This window comes from Chlamydotis macqueenii, chromosome 5, assembly GCF_036417535.1.
Source record: "Chlamydotis macqueenii isolate bChlMac1 chromosome 5, bChlMac1.mat, whole genome shotgun sequence".
NCBI classification, from domain to species: domain Eukaryota; kingdom Metazoa; phylum Chordata; class Aves; order Otidiformes; family Otididae; genus Chlamydotis; species Chlamydotis macqueenii.
Window position 1 is genome coordinate 63,618,119 of NC_141560.1, and position 19,560 is coordinate 63,637,678.

Genomic DNA, 19,560 nt, shown 5'->3' on the forward strand with positions numbered 1-19,560 from the left:
TCATGCCTCATTCTGGTTTTATTCAAACACAACAAGTTACTTCTTAAATATTACTCAGCCACTTCAAAAGCGATGTTAATAAGACCATCACAGGAAATTGATCAGAGCATACATATTAGAATTAGCTTTTCTTCCATTTTTCTAGAGGATACAGTATACTTTTTGTTTTTAATTCCATGACTGTTTCAAGAAGACAGCATCGTAAGACAAACTCGGTACGTATTTCTGCCGTGGATTGTCCAGGAGTACTAGCTAACACAACCTGTTCCTGGACAACTGCATTGGTTTTCCACTTAATAATGTACAAAGGTAAATGTTTGTTTAATATATTGGCTACATGGTTTAACCTGTGATTTTCAAACAAGCTAACAGAAACACTAGATGAACTTTCGAAGCAGTTTCTACACATACTTCAGATTTTAACTTGTAATTGACTATTCAGAATTGCACTGATAGGAACCCCTGTGGAGTACAGGAAATGCAGAAACCCAGACCAGTTGAAAGACATTCCTGCCACCAGCAGTACAGATGACTGTGGGTCAGTGCTCCCATCAACCAGCCTAGAAGGTGAAACAGCGTATGTATCACCTTATGAATGCTCACAGGGAGGTAGGGGCTGGCCTTACCCATCCTAGAATTTCTTTTTTGCTTTGCCACTTAATGGTATCTCTCTATTTCTTTTAAAGCTGACGTAGAGAAACTGTTTGTCAACCACTATCATTAAAAAAAACCACCTGTGACAATCAGTAACATGATTTGCACTTGTGGGCACTTACTACAGTCTCTTCAGCTCTTTACTGGTGAAAGGCCTACAGCACCCATGCACCAAGGCACTCGTTCCCACCGTGTGTACCCCCAAAGGTGAGACTGGAGCCAGATGTGTGTACTGCACTTGTTTCTACATGAAGCCTCAGGATCAAACCCTTACTGCCAGGAGAGAGGGGACTTACTGTATGGACCCTGCGAGCAATACACCTGCACTAGTGGCAGCCCAATCCATGCTTCGATGTCAGAGTAAGCAGGAGTTGGCTGCCATGGACCTAGGGACCCTGAATTCCAGAACTGGGAGCAGCCATCTCCTAGATTAAGTAAGGACAACTTTAGTAATCGTAGTCCCGTTCATTCTGGCTTCAGTCACAGACTTTTCAAAGGCTTTTCTCAGTGTGCTGTTTCACCATGATGTTGTTCCTCCCCACATCCTGGAGACCATCCCCTACAACATCTGCATTTTTGTAGTATGCGTAATTCACAGGGGCCTTTAAAGGCAGCTTCTAGGCAATACTACAGCAGAAAATAACAGCAGCAATTTATAACTTCTGCAACTCTCATTTAACAAAAATGAAAACAGCTTTGTCTGTCTTGGTTATTTATTTGTTTATATCTCTAGCAATAATTTTTCAGAGCCGCAGAGCTATAGGCTCTGTTTTGAGGTGGATCCTGCACTAATAACAAAGTACAGTAAGCAGATGCAGCAATCTTGAAGACCTCTGTAGTATCCTTTGCTGATTCAAACAATGAATTAAACCACACCAAAAACCTACTCACGCAAAACTTTTTTTTTCTGGCTAACAAACAAATCTACTCACTTTTGAATTATCAAAGAAAGATGCAAAGACAAGATGTCCCTTTTACTATCCAAGTACATTTAGCCAAGAGAAAAATCCCTTGTCTGAGCTGGCGATCTCTCTCTTAGAGGTTTTGGTGTTTTCTTTCCCTTTGGGAAAGGGAGTTTGTAATGAATGAGAAAGGATTTAGTTTTATAGTCACACAGGCTAATACGGAATAAAAGATCTTACTCATCCCACCTTCCTCTAAACTCGAAGTCAGTGCACTATATCCACACTGACACTTAAAGGAAAACTGGAAAGGGAAGCATCCACGCTGATTCATAATCCAGTGCTTCCTTCTGGAAGTTCTATTATTGTGGCTGACTAGTTGATTAATGAAATGAACCTGGATGTCAGGAATAAAAGGGCCCTTTTATTTACTTATTTTACATAACTTGTGTTTTTTTTAAAGACAACACATTCTAGTTTGGACAGTCTAGTACTTGGGACACTTACTGTTTGTAACTACGAATGTTGCTTTCATAAAATCATCAAATTTTGATTACTGTAATACAGCGTTCTGCTCAACTAGAAGGAAATTTCAAATGTACTTACCTCCTAGCTGAGCCTGAAATTGCAGTAAGGCTGTAACATCATTGAGCTCTTCTGTGAACACTCATCTATAAACATGTAGCTAATTAAATTTAAGACCTACAAGTATCCTAAGTTTCAAGAACACCTCTACAAAGCGAAAAAATCTTCTACTGAAAATATTCCCCGTGTATTCAAATAACATTAAATCATTCAGTCTCACTGTACATTAAAATTACTTATACTTCCGAGAGTGCTCTGCACTTTCTGGATATTTTTGAAGATACGATTGAATACGCAATCATCTCCAGTTGTAGTTCTAAAAAACAAGTAAAATTTTCAGCCTAAAGTTTCACACTTTAAATCCACCTTCTGAAAATGACAAAGATTTACTTTAAAATCAGTATTTGACATAAAAAGGAGTAAACTACTAGCAAAAAAAAGGTAAGAAATGCCACTTTTATCAAAACATTTTAGCTCTGCCCTTCTGAAGTCTTTACAAGAGATAAATACAGCTGCAATCTATAAGATTGCCACCTTTGTAAGTACTGTACATAGCAGAGGACAGTTACCCAATAACCAGAAAATTTGCTACAAAAATATATTGTGTTTTGTAACATCTGCAGGTAAACAGCAAAAAAATGCTATTAAAAATGCAGTAAAATGCAGAAAATACTAGTAGCCTCCCATACTAACCATACTGTTACAATAAAGTGCTGTTTGGCTTTGTTTTTTGCCTGTTAAGAGTTTATCCTACCTAGAATTTTAGCTTACTTAAGTCTTTAAAGTAAGATTATTATTTTTTTTTTAAGCCAAATCATCCCTTCTGGAAAGGACCATTGCTAATCTGCTCTGGATTAATTAAACTAAATCACGGTAAATTAGAGTAAAATGCCCTAAATTGAGCCACTTAAATACAAAGCTTGGTTCTTAAATTTGTCCTACCTAGCATCAGCTCAAAAATCTAAAAATTGCAGCCAGAAAACTACCGAGACATCCCCCCCAGGTTGCATACTTACATTAAAAATCCATCTCTCTCATCATTTACTTCAGAACACCTTTTGCATCTCATGTATTTTCCTCATCAGTCATCACTAGTGAATTAAAAGGAACCAGTATTTACATGGAAAGCTGTTTTCCTAGACAAATATTGGTGCAATTTTTTAAAAATAGCTGACAAAGTTAATATCATACTGGTAGCACACAAACTGGTTTTAGGATTCTTCTGACTTCCCTAGGAGTTGAGATTCTTCCTTAGATAGTATTTTGCCAAGGATTGCATCATAGTAAGGGCTGAAGACCATTTTGTTGTAGTTGACAAGACGAACATACTTGACAGCGATCTCTTCCAGCTCTCTTTGAATAGGGCCTAATCCTCCGGGAATGGCAGGTAATGATTTCTGGTGACTAGATGCCAGATAATTCTCCAGAAACTTTTGAATTCGAGAATCTGGAAAAATTGGACCAAGGGTTTTGGTTTGTTTTCAAAAGAGACAGTCAATTAGAAGTAGTGTGATCTCATGTAAAATACAGAAAGTCTGAACAGAGTAAACAAGTAATTGAAACAGATTAAATGAGAACCCACGCATGCCAGGCCACCAACAGATTTACACAGAAGGACGAGTGGTCAGTTGAGAACAGAGCGTTTCTCTCAAAGCATACCTATTAGCTTGCATATGCTGTTATCCGGACTGGCCACTGCTTGGATTTGCCCTTTAAGTACAGTCTGTTTCTCAGCTGAGAATGGCGTAAACCCGTGCTGGGAAAGGCAGCTGTTAACTTCAGCACACACCTTTTCACCGATGGTAGCCAGAGATTCCTGCAGGTTAAAGGAGCTAGAGAATGTGGAGCAGAGCGTTACTTAGCTATTTCAGTTATTCACTTTTTTCCCACCTTTTAAAAATAAACTAGCCAATTATATTTGCTTTATTGATCAAATGTAATGGAAGAAGTGTAATCCAGATAAAGGCCAGAACTATAAAGAATAATACATTTTATATATATGAAAAATAAAGCTGAGATATAAAACAAGGAGGTGGGATAGCATCAAAGATTTCCAGCCTGAACAATCCATGCACATGAGAGCTGACTTTCTGCCTACACAGACAGTTCTGAGTAATGCAAAAAACAGTTATCAACCCAGAACATGAACAGCAACCATGCTAAATCGGCAAGCAGCTTACTGTACCACACTCAAATTCTCAAAGGAGCCTGGCCCAAACTGTGAGTGTGGCCACCTGCTTGCATTCTCATGTGCCAACCAGGCATCATGAAAAGTATTCTCTGAAAAAAGGTGTGTGTACGTATCAGAGAAGAACAGAGCGAGAAAAGACAGTGCTATCTGAGTAAGCTGAATAAAAATTGCCAGGCTGGGCTCATAAAAAGCCATCGTTGCTTCCTCTACATATTCAGCAGTCCACAGCCAGAGAGAGGCTGAAAGTGATTATTCACTAGGGTGAAAACAGAACTACACCTGCCTCCATGTGACACGGATTAGTCAATACTCACGGAAGATGCCTTCCTGTCAGCAGCACCTTGACAATGGTTTTGATTTTCTCAGCAAACCCAGGCACATCAACAAGCGCTGAGCCTGCTGCACTGAATGTGACCAGAAGGACTGTCCCAGCCAAGAGGAGCTGCTCCAGCTCCAGCTGTATTTCCTGAAAGCGGGTCTGGTCCATTAGCACTGTCTGCAAAAAAGGAGGAAGCCAGCACAGAATAAAGCCAGAATGCTGGCCTGTGAAGTGGCATCGTGATGCCTACCTATCCACAGCAGCAAAGATGAGACAAAGACACAGAAAAGAGCAACAGGTGCTCAGCAGGCAAGTATCAGGAACAAAATTAAAAGAATTAACTCTTCTTTTCCAACTAAGTTTCAATACTGAAAAAGAAGTACCTATTAGAAGAGCTACAAGGGCTCTCAATCAAGAGATAAATGTTTTAGTATTGTACTTGTTGCAATCCAAACAGCTTCCGTTATATGCCAGAAACAAAAAAAAAGCAGCAGAAGCACAGAAATCACTTTTTCTGTTAAATACCTACTTCTGGAAAAGGCCTGTTTACATGATCCCACTTCAGGAGCTTCAGATAGGCCTGATTTTGTACAGCAGTGGGGCACAGGGCAGAACCTCCACCAGTGGCACCATCATCACTACAGTGGGGCAGCAACATTTTGCATCTCAGCTTTTCAAGATCATCTGCTGCTTCTTGCAACCACCTTGTGACAAGGTCTAAAGAATCTGGAAGAGCAGGGAAAAAAAAAAAAATCTTGTTAAGAAAATTCCTTTTCAAAGTTAGTTTTTTCCACCAATAATTCCCAAATAATCCCATTAGTTACTATTATTAATACCCATTATATCAGTTATTGACATGCATTTCATTAATTGCATTAAGCAGAAAACCTAAAACAAAATTAAACCACACAGCTACAGGAAATCAGAGGTGAGATGATGGTAGCTAATTATGCCCTACACTGTATTGAAATGAAACTGAACTCCAGCGTACTGAGTGCAGAACTGTTGTTCCGGCGGATTTTTTCAAACCACAGTTTTGGAGCACAAGCTGTCATTTACCATATAAATTCCAGAACTTAAAAAAAAAATAAATCTTTTCACGATCTACAAGCAAAGATACACAGTTTACTGGGAGGTCAGAGGGGAAGAAAGAAAGGAACAAAGTCATACTTGGCTGTTTCTCAAGAAACTCCTGAAACTTCTTTCTTTCATATTCAGCAGACTGCTGCATTAATTTTGGCCTAATACTACTGACAGCGAAGTTTGCCATATCCATTTTCATTAGGTCTAATACAGAGAAAATAGCTCTAAACAAACAAACAGAAAAAGTTATTCAAGGCTGCAGATGTTTAAGAGGTACTATTTATAAGATTTATTACAGATTGTCTAAGGAAAGAGCAAAAACATGCATGGGAAACATTAACAGGGTGCTTAACAATTTAAGAGCATGAGACAGAGAGAAAGCTTGAGTAAGCAAGTACACACACACACGTGCCTCTTCCAAGTAGGAAATAAATCTTGCTCTCCTGTAAAAAAGCCTCCATGGAATTAACTTCACTAGCTCCGTATATTTTATTTTCCAGAATGTGCAATATCATGTGTCAAATACATACAAAGATATCAGGGTTTCTAAGCTTGCATACTGTCTCTGTTGGTAGCCTATAAAGCCACCTCAGTAGAAAATGAACAATCAGACTCAAGGGAAAAAAAAGAAAGAAAGAAAAAGAAAAAAGAAACAAACACCTTAATTTCAAAGCAACCTAATTCTTCCTGCTAGCAATATTTCTGCCAAGTCAATCCTGAACTCTTGGTAGCTTATCAAATTAGAAAACAACAAGGTTAATATAATTTCCTCTAACTAATGAGACCTTGAGCTGTTCAACTGAGAACACGGTGACAAAGCAGAAGCCTCTATGCTCCCAGATGTGGTATGTACACTCCCTTTAGAACCGAAAGGATTTTACACAGGGAGTGGAGTGAGGGGTAAAGAAAGCTCAAATAGGGAGAAAAGGAAGAATTGGTTGGAGAGCAACACTACCTTTTCCCGATGCTCCTGCTTGCTTTTTTCCCCCTTCTGCTGTTTGTATTAAATTCTGATAGAAACTGACCATTCATCTGCTGTCTTCAGGCTCATCTGCATTTGGCATTTAAGAAAATGCCCCTCAGTGACATGCAGGAGCCAGACAAATACTCCAGTTCACCAGAACAAAGAGGGTTCTTGTTAAAGACTTTTGGAGCATCTCTCCACTTCACATACACAACTATTTCCCTTTTCCTATCTCTCTTGTTCTTTCTAAAAAGATTTGCAGGTTGCCCTGCTAGAAACCCCCACCACATCTAAAATTAAAAAGACTCTCAACACAACTAATAAATACCATTTCAGTACCTGAACAGAGGAACTATTTCATGAATATTTTTCAGTTTCTTAATTTCTTCATCTCGAGCTGGAGCACAGAGAGTCCCCATCATGCCAATAACAAATTCAACCAACTTAGAAATGTCAAGGGCCCCATTCTCTGCCTCCTGTTTTATCAAATCCAGATCAAGAACTTCTGTAATCTGGCTTCTCAGTCTGGTATGACCAGGCAACAAGAAAGACAGGAGATTCTGAAACAGAAAGTTTTTAACACTGCATTATTTCTACAGATCAAAAACTACAAGGATTAAAACAGTTATTGAATCACTTTTTATTTCAACAGCCAAATTCAACCGCTTTTCTTCATTCATATCAATGCAGCTACTCAAATTCAATAATTTACCTTATATCACATTATCTTACCTCTTTAATTTCTCCCAATAGTTTAATTGCATGGTCATATGTCGGTGGATCTTCCTTTAGCTGAGCTTCCAGACAATCCCAGAAAGCTTTATGCACAATATCTCTTACTTTTTTTTCTAAGCTGTGGATAAATACGACCAGTTAAAAATAACAATACTTTCTCTGCACCACCTTACAAAGATAACCTGCAGCTCCTGAAGAACAGCATGTAAAAATATGGATATAATGTAATAATGAATATATGACGATTAACAGAGAGGAGCTCTGTCATTTTAAGTTATTCAGAAAAGCAAGAAAAACTGGACACAGGATTTGGAATGGCTTATACCCTAATAAAGGGTTACACACAAGCAAAGGTAGCTACAAATTAAAGTCCTTGAAAGTATCTGTCATATGCTACCTCCAAAGTAAACAACTGGAAGAAAAAAAAAGTTTCACAAAAATTACAACTTATCTTCAAAAGATCAGTACTCCTGTTCCTTTCAAAAGCCTCACTAAGTAAATGCAGTTCTGCTCAGTAAAATTCACTAAGTAAACCTAACTGAAATGAAGTAACTTCCCTGACACAAAAGCTTCTGCATTTTAAGACATTTCAATACTGCAACTACTCTGAGATAAAGGCCAAGTTCAGTTTGTGTAAAAAATAAATTAATTGCACTGCTTCAGTACCAAATCCTAATTCAAAATACTTTAAAGTCACTCCTTTTCAGCAGGCAGGCAGTTCACAGCAGGTTTAACTCCAACGCTGAAGAAGGGAAATGCTCACACCTACACACGCACACACAAAGAACGCCCACAACAAACACCAAATGCCCAAGGCTCTGACTCCACCAGCAGCTGAGGTTCAGGCAGCACCCAGCAACACTTACACCCTGCAGCCCTCTGGGAGCAGCCCAGGGCTCTGCTGACAACTGCAGATACAGTCACAACTGCTTTCTGCTTCAATCACTTGTCCGCACATTCAAGCTGCAGGGAACTCTAAGATATACACACAGACAAAAGCCATTTAATCCAAGGAAGATTCCAGAGTCCTTCTTCAAGCAAAATCTGAAGAACTGTTCTTTCTTTTCTAGGTGGTAAAAAACTGCAACAAAAACTCTCACAAATGCCAAACACAGGATCTTGTACGAAAGCAGGCCTGGCCCGTCACAAAGCCCCGGCGGTCCTGAGCAAGGTGACCTCTGCAGTACATCTGTTTCTGTGACCAGGTGAAGAGACACAGATCAGCCACGCTGGTGAACAACCACAGCCACTGCTGAGCATCAGTGAGCAAAGCATCCAACTTCCCAAAGTACAGGACGGGTCTTCAGCTCTTCCCCTCCTTTTTGTTTTTGTTTTTTTTTTTTAAAGGGGGTGGGGAAAGAAGAAAGGATGGAAAAAAGAACACATGCTAAATTCCTTCTTCCCTGAAAAAGCTGAGGTCGATTTTATGGGACCGAGGCATACCAGTAAAGTTATCCACTATCACAACACATTTTCACATGCGAAATCCATGTGAAGGAGCGAAGAGAATTGGACGCTGAATAGGACAGCACTCTCTTAACTGTGGGATTTGGATGAAGCATTTATCCTCAGCCATCAACTGCCAAGCAGGAAAAACCTGACGGAACTTCCCCCAGAAGATGCTGGGACAGAGAAGATCACGTAGAACAGAGAGAATGAGCTTTGCGTGTCTCAGGCGTACTTTCCAGATGCTTGCTTCAGAGGCAGCATTTGTAGAGGATAGAGGCAGGTCCTTGTTCACGCAGCCACACGAGTTGCACGCAACCTGCAAGTAAGGCAACAAAGGAGGACAGCACCACACTGCCTGGGTCTAACAGACGGTACACGCTGGCAGATGGTGCTGAGAAGACAGATCGAACCATCACTTGAGCTCTAAAATATATGAGTCTTGATGGACAACGGAGATGTCTATCGTCATGTGCTAGCTCAGTTAAATGTTGTTTGTCCTCAGCTTTTAAGGAGGTCACGATTCTGTTTCCTACCAACTCAGAGGATGAGACAAGCGAACAAAGTACAGCAGAGACCCTCGCCCGCTCCATTCAGTTCTTAAAGGCAATTCCTGCTGGGACCACGAGGTTCGGTGTATTTAACAGCATGAGCACATTGTCCTTGGTTACTACTGTTTAGCAGTCCACAGCCATTGGTAACACCGCTGGTGTAATATGCTGGTGCCAGAGATGGAGAGACAGTAATAGTGTAGGTGAGAAGGGAAGATGGGACTGTTCCCATTACTGCCTTTTCAATCAGGGACAATTCCAGTTCCAAGCAATATCCTCTCATTACTAATGCTAACGGGAACCACTGTCACCATATTTCGGTGGAGACAAACATCAGATCTTTTGTCTCAGTATGACCAATTTCTATAGAGGACAACCAGTGCCAATCTTCTAAGAGCCATCCATAGCATATCCTCCTGCAGCACCCGTGAAGTTAATGTGTTCTGAGGTCTCTCTCTCAAATGTAGACACCTACAGACAACACTGGTTACAATGTGGACCAAGTTTCTTCCATGAAATACGCACCCAACTTTCACAGATTAACTCAAGAAACATATTGTCAGCCACATCTCTCTGCGTGTGAAAGAAAAAGGAACAGCAGACAAAGCATCTCTTCGATAGGACTGGGTCAGCTACGCCAGCCAATATGCGACCAGACATCAAAGCCTCTTCTGTTCTCCCTCTCCCCTCTCAGTAGGAGACAGAATTACTGCAGGTCAGAAAGAGAAGGAAAGACTTCAAACTTAGAAGAAGAAAGGACTAACCTAATAAAACATAGGAATCTCTTCCCAGAAGAAAATCCCTGGAGAAACAGATATTAAGCTCAGAAAAAGCTAAAATGATCAGTTTCATCCTACTCCCACAGGTACTGAAAGCATAAAAGATGCCAAGAGTGCCATCTGCATCTGCAGCTATGTGGATATTCAGAAGACCGCAGTCTCAGACTCCTGGGACTAGGGGACACTGACAGAAACCACACCACACACGCCCAAACAATTACTCCAAGACGTTCACCTTTCATGTACACACATTTCTAGGAAAGCAGAACTGCATGCTTACCACCTTCTTCTTACATTCTTTCCTACCTCCTGCTAGGCAGAGCCAGACAAGATACTAGCCAGAGCCTTTACCTGATCCACTAGAGCTGTTCCGCAGTTCTACAAATACAATTTTTGTCTATCTATTTGGTAACAATCTTACCTGTGTTCTGGTAATTCAGCTGGTTTTATCTGGAAGTCTCCATTAACCACAATTTCGTGTGCTAATGCCATGTTGGTTACTCCTTTGGCTGTTTCCATGAGCTCTGCTATTGACACAGGCCGAGGAGGACTAGCTGCAACATAAATTAAACTGTCAGAGAGTTACCGATAAAAAACTGTGGAAAAAAAGTCTGCTAATACTTTTGGACCCTTTCCCCCTTCTTGACAGAACAAAAGGGACAAAAGACAGTATTATCTGAAGATTCTTCTCCTTTCCTTCCCTTCCTGGGACGGGACCTGGCAGACGACACAAGTTTGGAGTATTACAGGAAACAAAGGAGTGAACCCCAGATGGTATTCTGGGCTTACCGTATCAATTGCTTCCAAGTTTCATCAAGCTCTTTTAAAAAACAAAAACAAACCTCACATCCAAAACCCCCCTTCTTTAGGATTGCTTAATATAATCTTTCTCCATACTGCAGGAAGAAATAATTAAAAATACTAGTATTTTCACTGCACTATTTCCCCAATTATTGTGCAGATGTTGTCATTTCGATTTTATATTTTTCAAGGAAGTGATTTCATCTCTAAAGCAGTCAGCAAACAAATCACCACTACACTAAGCAATAACGTACTGTAGCTAACCATTCTCACTACTTCCAGTGCAACTGGCACCTCTCCAAACTCTTTTTTCCCAGAGGCCATCATCCAAGTGTCAAAGGACATCAAGACCTAGTCCTAGCACCAATGCCTAAGATTTCTTCCTCTGGCAGGCATTTGGGACTGACAAGGATGAAAAAGCAGCTTCAAACTGGGCCCTGGGGCATACAAGCAAGTAAGAGGAAGTGTCAAACCTGAAAAAAAAACAGGCCAGTTTTCATAAGGCAGGAGACAAAGGTAGTGGCTGACTGTAGAAATTTAGAAGGTAGAAGAGGGACAGGGACAGTTTCAGAAAACTTGATTTGCTTCCTGGATGCAGTGGGAATTACAGCTCCTAATTGTTCTGGACTACATAACATCCTCCTGGGATAATACTGGCATTGCTGTAGTGCAGGAAGTGTTACAGCCCTAAAAACAAGGCAACATAAAGGCAGAGAAGGTGCCATGGGTGTAGGCCATGCTGGTTAGGGGAGTAATCCCATCCCCACTGAAGCCAACTGAAACCTGTTGCCACTGATTCTTCCTAGTAAAGATTCCTCCTAGCTGTGCCAGCATCAGTGCAAGCAGTCTGTGCGAGTGCCCTGCGATACCTGCCAGAAGTTAGGAGAAGCACCACAGTTCTTCCCTGGTCCAGGAATCTGAGAAAAAGGAGGGAGCTAGATCATTAGTGTCCTCAGGAGAGGCAGACAAGAATGGCAAGGTTCATCTCGACTCCTCCAGAAAACATCTAGCAGAGCAGAAAAGGGGGAAAGCCACAACAGAATTGCTCTGACGGATCGATTCCTCTCTGTAGTTTGTTCATTTCAGCTGAAGGCCAGGCATAGAAGCAACACACTAATTCTCAAAATGAAAGAAATCAACCAGGGATCTGCATAGGCTAGGTTCACTGAGATATGTTTTAGGCAAACTATCATGTCTGCCTAATTTGATAATCCAGTTTGATTGGACTTAAGCTAGTAACATAGAAAAGGTCCTTTAAAAGTAACTGTCCATCGCCTGTCTGCCATTCTGAGCTGTTCCAAGTATACACAGTATGGTTCCCATGTGCTAATTTTTCATTAACATCTTGCTCTTTTCGTGCAGCACTCTTAAGCCCTTACTTCATTCTGCTTGGAGCTTAATCTCGCACAGTGACTCTGGGAACACAGTAAGGATTGATATTCTGAGATGAACGAGCAGGACAACAAAGTTCACGGCTGAATGAGAGTGCTCTTGTCTGACTGCCAAATGACTTCACTTGAGCAGTGAATGCACTAAAAGCTAAGGCTCTCATTTACCAAAGAATGCTCTTAAATCATGTTACTTCATTCTCACATTATATCTGCTCCTTCACAAGATGGGAGAGCTTGACACCAATGACTTCTTTGTGCTACAATGCAGTGCAAGACTCTGTGCTGCATTTTATTTTCACATGTTGATAGCCTGTCTCCATATTATACACTGTGTTTCCTACCAGGCAACCAGTAAGATCTAAGAACATAAACTCCCTCACAACATCTCCTCTGTGTAACATGACATGAAACACAACACTAAACCTCAAGTAATAATGAACACTACTAAAAAATAAAAAGAATGCACCAAATAAAGTGCTACACACTGAGACGCTCTACAGAAATTTGGAACTAGTTATCTGAGCAATGCTGCCTCTTTGAACTGAATCCCTGGGTCCAGAAACCTTCCCCTTGGTTTTATCTACAGATTTGCAAGAAATAATTAGCCATATCGCATCTAGCTTCTCATCTTAAAAGCAGAATGACAAAGAAAAATATGCCCTAGGAATAAATTTTAAAGATGCAGTCCTGTTTGACACTAGAAGTAGTATTCCAATTAAATATACAACTTTCCATCGGTATTGGGAGGGGGTTGATAGGACATTACTTTGTTGATAATGGCCTTCCTTGCCCTGCAGTAAAAACAGAGGCTGCAACAATCCGGAAGGTTTAGCTGATAACGCAAACAGCACAACAGTTTAGCTAGAATCTACTGGAGCAATGCTTATCCTCTCCGTGAGAGCACACATGCAAAGGTATCCAAGACATACATGACACAGAGCAACACAGTTATTGTGAACAATTAAGTACTAAAACTAAATGAGGTGAAAGGTTACAGTTTCCAAGCAAAGGATCAGGAGTCACACAACGTTTAATTGTAAACAAGTCAAACTTGCAGAGAATGCTATAAAGCACCATGATTGTCTCCAGAAAAAAAAAATTACAGAATATACTTTTTTTTTTTTAATAAAGCAGTTTTGCTTACACATTGGTGTATCATCTCCGTGTGACCCTGCAGCACTCTGTTGTATTCTTTTTCTGATAGACTGATCTGGATTGTCCACGCTCTCCTCTTGACCATCCTCCAAATCACTCAACTTTTCTTCACTTGAATGTGGCTTGTCAGGATTCTGAGACATTTTCAGTTCGTTCTTTTCAGAAAAAAGAAAAAAGATGAAAAAAGGAATGAATAAGCGTTTTCTGACATGGCTGAGTGGGAAAACATCACCATGAGTTCTCTTGATTAAGAAAAAAATAAGAATAAAAGGAATCTTATGTGGAATTACATGATGTCATTCCCATAATGGTAGGGGACCTGGACTCAGTGACTCACTTCCCATATTACACAAACCGGATGCTTTCAACACAGCTACCATTTACTTAATCTGCATTCCTAGTAAGTTCTCAAAAATCTCAAACTGTTCCCTCACCATAATGCATACAGATGAGAAGGAAAAATGTATTTAATTTTCTTTCTTAGCATTATTTATGAGAGAGCAGTGACAAACACCTTCAGAACAGTATTGCAAACATGTCTTCAGAAAGGTTATGCCGAATGAGACATTGCCCCACTACATAATGATACAGCTTTCTGAACATAACATAGCCCTGAACTATAATCTGCCCCAAGTGCTCAGAACTTAAAAGTTTTCACTCTGAGCCATCCAAATGCATTAAGAAGCAGGAAAAGGACTAGAGATAAATTAATATAAAATTCTACTCCCATGTTTTCATTCCATGCAAGAGTCAGATTTAGGCATAAAATATCAGGATCATTAAAAAAAAAAAAACAACCAAACATTAAGACAGTAAAGAACATAGCTACAGTATTTTAAATTAGTTTATTAAATATTAGATATTAAATAATATTTATATTACATCACAGATACCTGCAGTGTACCCAAAGCTACACTGAAAAAATCACCATTAGAAAAGCATGTCTTCATTATTTTCACTTATTTCATATCCAAATTTCCCTCTGAAGAATGTAATTTGCACATCTTACCATTAAAAACCTCTCTATCATAGAGGAAGCTACTGTTCAGACTTCAGTTTTACAAAAATCTATTAAAGAGCATATGACCTCTCTAACTCAATCAAATAACCTGGATGTTCTGTGAAGTAAGAAGTCAGGAAAAGTCTGTCTTTCAAAAAAAGAGAAAAAAAAAAAAGCTCCTGGAAAAACAACTTCCTCTTTCACTTGGTATCCCATCATCCTGACTTTCCAAATTTGAACGAATCAAGCTCTCAGCAAGAGACACAGCCTCTGGAGGCACCTCAAGCTATTAGGAAAAAATACTTCCAGCATCAAAGACTACACAGAAGAGGATGAAACATAAGCAATCAACAATGTAGAAATACAAAATGTGGCACTACAAATTTTTTTATTTTCACACAACATCTGTAATAACTAACCCTACTCCATCAGTGCTTAAATTGCTTGCACCAATATGATTCTACAGGACAGCTAGAAAGCTCAGTGCATACGAGAAATGGTTTTGTTCTACAGGAATGACTCAGGGTCATCATCTTGCTAGACCTATAAGATACAAACCAACACGCAACACTAGTCCACAGCACTGTGTGATTTCTATTACAGAAAAGAAAAAGTATAAAAATAATGGGATAAATTACATCAGAAAACGAAAACATCAGTACAGCTATTGTTAGACTCATATATTAGCCCCCACATCTAACTGGAACAGTCACTGATGTCCCTTCCCCAAACACTTGATCATCTTCCCCTTCACCCACACAGACAATCCCAGCTGGGACGACAAAGGGGGTAGCCTGTGCAGGGCTGCAGTCACACTGCCACCCTTTTAACTCAGGCAGAAATAGCCCCCAGCTAGGTGTAATGCAGGGTATCCAAACCAGAATGCAAGTGTGAAACCAGTGGGAAACCAGTGCAAAACCAGTGACGTGCTCCAGGAGAAGTGGATCTCCGGTCTAGTGGACAAAAGGTCTGTTACTGCACACTCTCTAGCAGCAAGAAGACGAGTAGCTCTGTTAATAAAGAAGCAGTTAATACAGAAGATCATAGCAACAGTTGCAACAGAAATTGTAAGACAGGACTGGTTAAACAGAGGAGGGAAATATGTTGTTGGCTAGAATGTGAATTTGGTTAGAATAAAAGCATTATCATAAAAGCTTCTACATCCATTCAACCAGACTAGACGGTTGTTGTTCTTATCCATTCTCTTTCACTGAGCATCCTCCTAAAGGCAAAATCTGAAGCACAAAGATGACTCAACTAAGACCCTCTTAGGTCTTTAATGCATGTGATACTCCATAGTTTCTTGCAATCTCTCACCGCACTTTATCCTCACTATCCTTAGAAAAGTAGTGCAATAATATCATGTATCTTTCCTACAGAGAAGGAAACTGAGGTGTGAGTTAAGTTGCTTGAGGACTCAGAAGATAAATGACAGGGCCAAGATGATAATCGGTCTCACGATTCCTACCCCCAGCTTTGCCCACCAGGCCATCATTCCTGCCACACAGACGACATCCTAAAGCACTGCTTTCCATAAAATGGCAGATAAACAGCTACAGTCCCAAAATGAACAATTTCATTTAAATACTGTTTGTTAAAAAAGTCCTATTTCAGCTGTGGAAAGTAGGTACAAGAACTTCCAGGACATTCTACCAAATTACTGTTCAGCAGATGAGGTAAACAGGCACACTTGTTGGCTTAGTTGTTTAGTTTGCAATCGTCTACTCTTTTCTGCTGGATTGCTGCTATTATTTGCAAGAACGCATCTAGAACAAATCCTCTTTCCACTGGGTAAATAAGCTGGACAACACCTCTTCCAAAAGCATGATCACCATCCTTCCTTTCACAAAAACAATTCTGACTCTTAATAGAACAAAGTCTACTTCTTAGCACTTTCCATTAATTTATTTTTGATAAAAACAGAAGTGCAAGAGAAACCCCAACAAATGAAAATGGAAACAAAATATTTTCCACAGGTTTTTTCATCAAAGATCCTCAAACCATCTGATGCACACCAGCATTAAATAAACTTCACTGTACTTCTATGGGGTACACACAAGACTGAAGCAGTTCCTCCTAACTTCAAGTGTTGTCCTACTACTCTGTATGAGATGAGACTTGACAGTTCTCCTTACCTGCAGGCCAAACACACAAGCCCTGAAGGACACCTTCCTTCAAGTTCAGTTCCAACGCTGAACTCCCTCCTCTTCCCTCTGTTCGCCTGCCACACCAAATCCTACTTTCCCTCGTAAACTGCTAAAAGGCAAGCAACACCTCAGCTCTGCGTGGTGAAGCTACAGCCTGTCCTCTGTCCCTCATCCAAATTAAAAGGGATGCTTCTGAACTTCTGCTGTTCTCCCTGTCTGCAACCTCTTCTGTGTAAGGCCCTGAGAGTTCCGGTTCGCCTACAAAAGAGAGCACACAAGGTGTGATAACAAAAATACCACACCGCCTAGCAGCAGCGTTATTATTCCACCCCTGGCCCTCCCCAGGACCGGGCACCAGTTTTCCTGCCGTACTTCCACGGGGGTTCAGAAGTTTCAGGCCGCTCTCCCTGCGCTGCCCACCCGGGGCGGTGGCAGCAGCGCCAGGCGCAGATGTCACAGAGGCTCAGACACGGGCCGCAGGGAAACCGAGCCCCTGCAGCGCAGGCGGGGGGTGCTTTTCCAGAGAGAAAAGGGAACGGAACAGCCTCCTTCGGCCAGCCCTACATCCCACCCACCTTCCACAGGAAACAGGGCCCGTAGGCGGGGCTGCCCGGGCCCAGTCCCGCAGGCAGTCCCCGCCAGCCCCGCAGCCCGCACGTCCAGACCGGCTCCCAGACCGGCCGGGCCCGTGGAGGCCTGTCGGCCTCTCAGCCCCGCGCCTCCCGGCCGCAGCCGCCGCCGCCTTACCGCCGCTCGGAAAAGGAGCCGCAGCCTCCGGCTCTAACGGGGCGGCCGCCCGGCCCCCGCTCCCTCCCGCTGGCCGGCGGTGCCAGGCTGGGCCGCAGGCGCAGCCCCGGCGCAGGGGCGGGCCGCAGCGGCTGCCGAGCGGCGCGGGAGAGGCTCCCGACGGCCCGCCCTGCGCCGGGGCGGAGCGAGGAGCCCCCACCGCCCCTCAGAGCCTTTGTTGGGGGTTTTTTCCCCTCGAAGGGGGCCTAGAGGGGAAACCTCTGTGCCACGGGTGTAAGAAGAATCCTCACTATTACGGCTCACCGCTGCTTTTTTTGGAGAGAGTGGGCGTTTTCCGTCTGTCACTAAGCACGGAGCAGCTCCCCCCAGCTGGGCCAGAGCAAGAGCTGCACTCCAGTAGCCTCCACCTGGATTCTAACACAGATAAATAGGTGTCTGCCCCTATCGCTTTGTGCTTATTTAGTCTAAATCCACCCAGCAACCAGGGAAGGAAGCCACCACTTGCCGTTGCTGGCCTGCTGGGATAGACTCGCCTACAGGCACCTTATCCAGCTCACACTGTGACCATCAGTCACTTCAGTCACACTTAAATCTTGGGTACTGTCAGAGGAGCTGCATCACATCCAGCAGTGGAAAAGCCATGCTGGCCCCTCAGCCTCATACCCGAGCAAATGCTCCCGAACGTCTCTGGTGCCTGGTTGTTCTCTGCAGACTGCTTGGCACCAAAGCCAGCCACTGACTCACACAGTGGAGTGGTATCTGTAATTCAGAACTGGCCCTCCAGCAGGCAATGCCCATAGGCAGGAACTCATTTTCAAGATAGAAATCACATCCTCTTAACAGCAAGGTCAGCCCAGATAGCCCATAGAGAATTAGGAGTGAGAAAGGGAATACACTTCTGCTGAAGAGGCAACAAATACAGTGGCACAAGTAACTTAAAAATATGATCAGAAATTCTGAGAATAAGAAACTACTTTCTGCTCCCACCTTTTGAAGTATAGGTAAGCCGCTTTTTCTGACAAAGTGCATTTATAATCAAAAGCTTTCAGTCAAAACTAAGAACTACAAAAAAAAAAAAACCTAGTAAAACCAGTTACACCTCCCTCCATACTGTTAGTTTTCAAGACCCGATTATCTTTTAGAAGTCCTTTCTAACTGACTAGAATCAGCCTCTTGCACATTTGTCTTCCATTCCCCATCAGAACACAGCAATACATTATTCTGTTGCACACCAAGTTGTCATCTCAGTTTCAGAGAAAGTACTCTGATGAAGTGATGACCAGTGACAACGGACACCACTAATGACTGAGGAGTTACCTAGTGATGTAGCACAAAGCAGTATATCAAATAGGATTGTATTTTTAGAAACAGCTCACCACATGTGTTTGTAACACCACTTGTGTTTTCATGATTAAATTACCTTTGATCCCAATTAAACTAGCTTACCCCCCTCCCAAAAAAAAAAAAAAAAGAGCTCTAACAACACAATGTATGGAACAAAATTTGTGATTTCTTGCAAAAGTAACGCTAATTAAGTTTTGCCATTATCATCCCAAAGATAACTCCGCAATAATCAAAATTAGATCTCTGTTCATCCTGTATGTTTCCCTGCTTGCAACTGCCTGTGTTGCACAGCTTGGCATTTCTACCGTAGACTAGGCATAGATAAAATTACAGCCATCAGAAAACCCAGAGGCCTTTCATTTGTTCCAGCTCTTTTCTAATCACAGCTGGTGACATCAATAAGACTTACAGACAAAGCAAAACACTGCAGAGATGAAGATAACAAGCCATAAGCAGTATGTTCTGTGGCAACCAAAGCCAGACTAACTTAAAAATCTAGAATATCTTTACCATCCCAGGAGAGTCAATGGGAGTTCAGGGTACAAAGTAGTATTCATGTGGGGGGGGGGGGGGGGGGGGGGGGGGAAGTCATCTTCCCTGGCAATTCCTCAATATGGTGCCATTTTAGCTTAAAACAGCGTAGTAATTTGTCATGTACATACACAACATAGTTAGCTGGCAAGCTTGAAGAAAAGCTGGGGAATAATCAAGCAGATTATGTTATTCAGCTCTGTCCGTTACACAGCAAGTTAAAGATCAATGCTAC

General features: G+C 41.7%; 1 protein-coding gene across 1 annotated transcript; it reads right to left on the reverse strand.

Annotated features, from left to right (window-relative positions):
• TCP11L1 (t-complex 11 like 1) lies at positions 1 to 17,547 on the reverse strand. The gene is made up of 10 exons (XM_086749576.1): positions 17,451 to 17,547; positions 13,546 to 13,711; positions 10,631 to 10,763; positions 7,431 to 7,551; positions 7,038 to 7,258; positions 5,822 to 5,958; positions 5,181 to 5,377; positions 4,647 to 4,828; positions 3,801 to 3,973; positions 1 to 3,588 (listed from the first exon to the last, which is right to left on the reverse strand). The coding sequence occupies exons 2-10, from the start codon at positions 13,697 to 13,699 to the stop codon at positions 3,353 to 3,355; spliced, it is 1,554 nt and encodes a 517-aa protein (XP_086605702.1). The 5' UTR covers positions 13,700 to 13,711; positions 17,451 to 17,547; the 3' UTR covers positions 1 to 3,352.
• Between the last annotated feature and the right edge of the window lie 2,013 nt (positions 17,548 to 19,560).

Bases quoted from the DNA above. Each gene is read 5' to 3' on its own strand.
- TCP11L1 (XM_086749576.1), bottom strand. From the start codon at position 13,699: ATGTCTCAGAATCCTGACAAGCCACATTCAAGTGAAGAAAAGTTGAGT. The intron at 10,764-13,545 runs GTAAGCAAAACT...TTTATGTTGCAG, and splicing joins CGGAGATGATACACCAATGT to CTAGTCCTCCTCGGCCTGTG. The intron at 5,959-7,037 runs GTACTGAAATGG...TTGTTTGTTTAG, and splicing joins GAAATAGTTCCTCTGTTCAG to AGCTATTTTCTCTGTATTAG.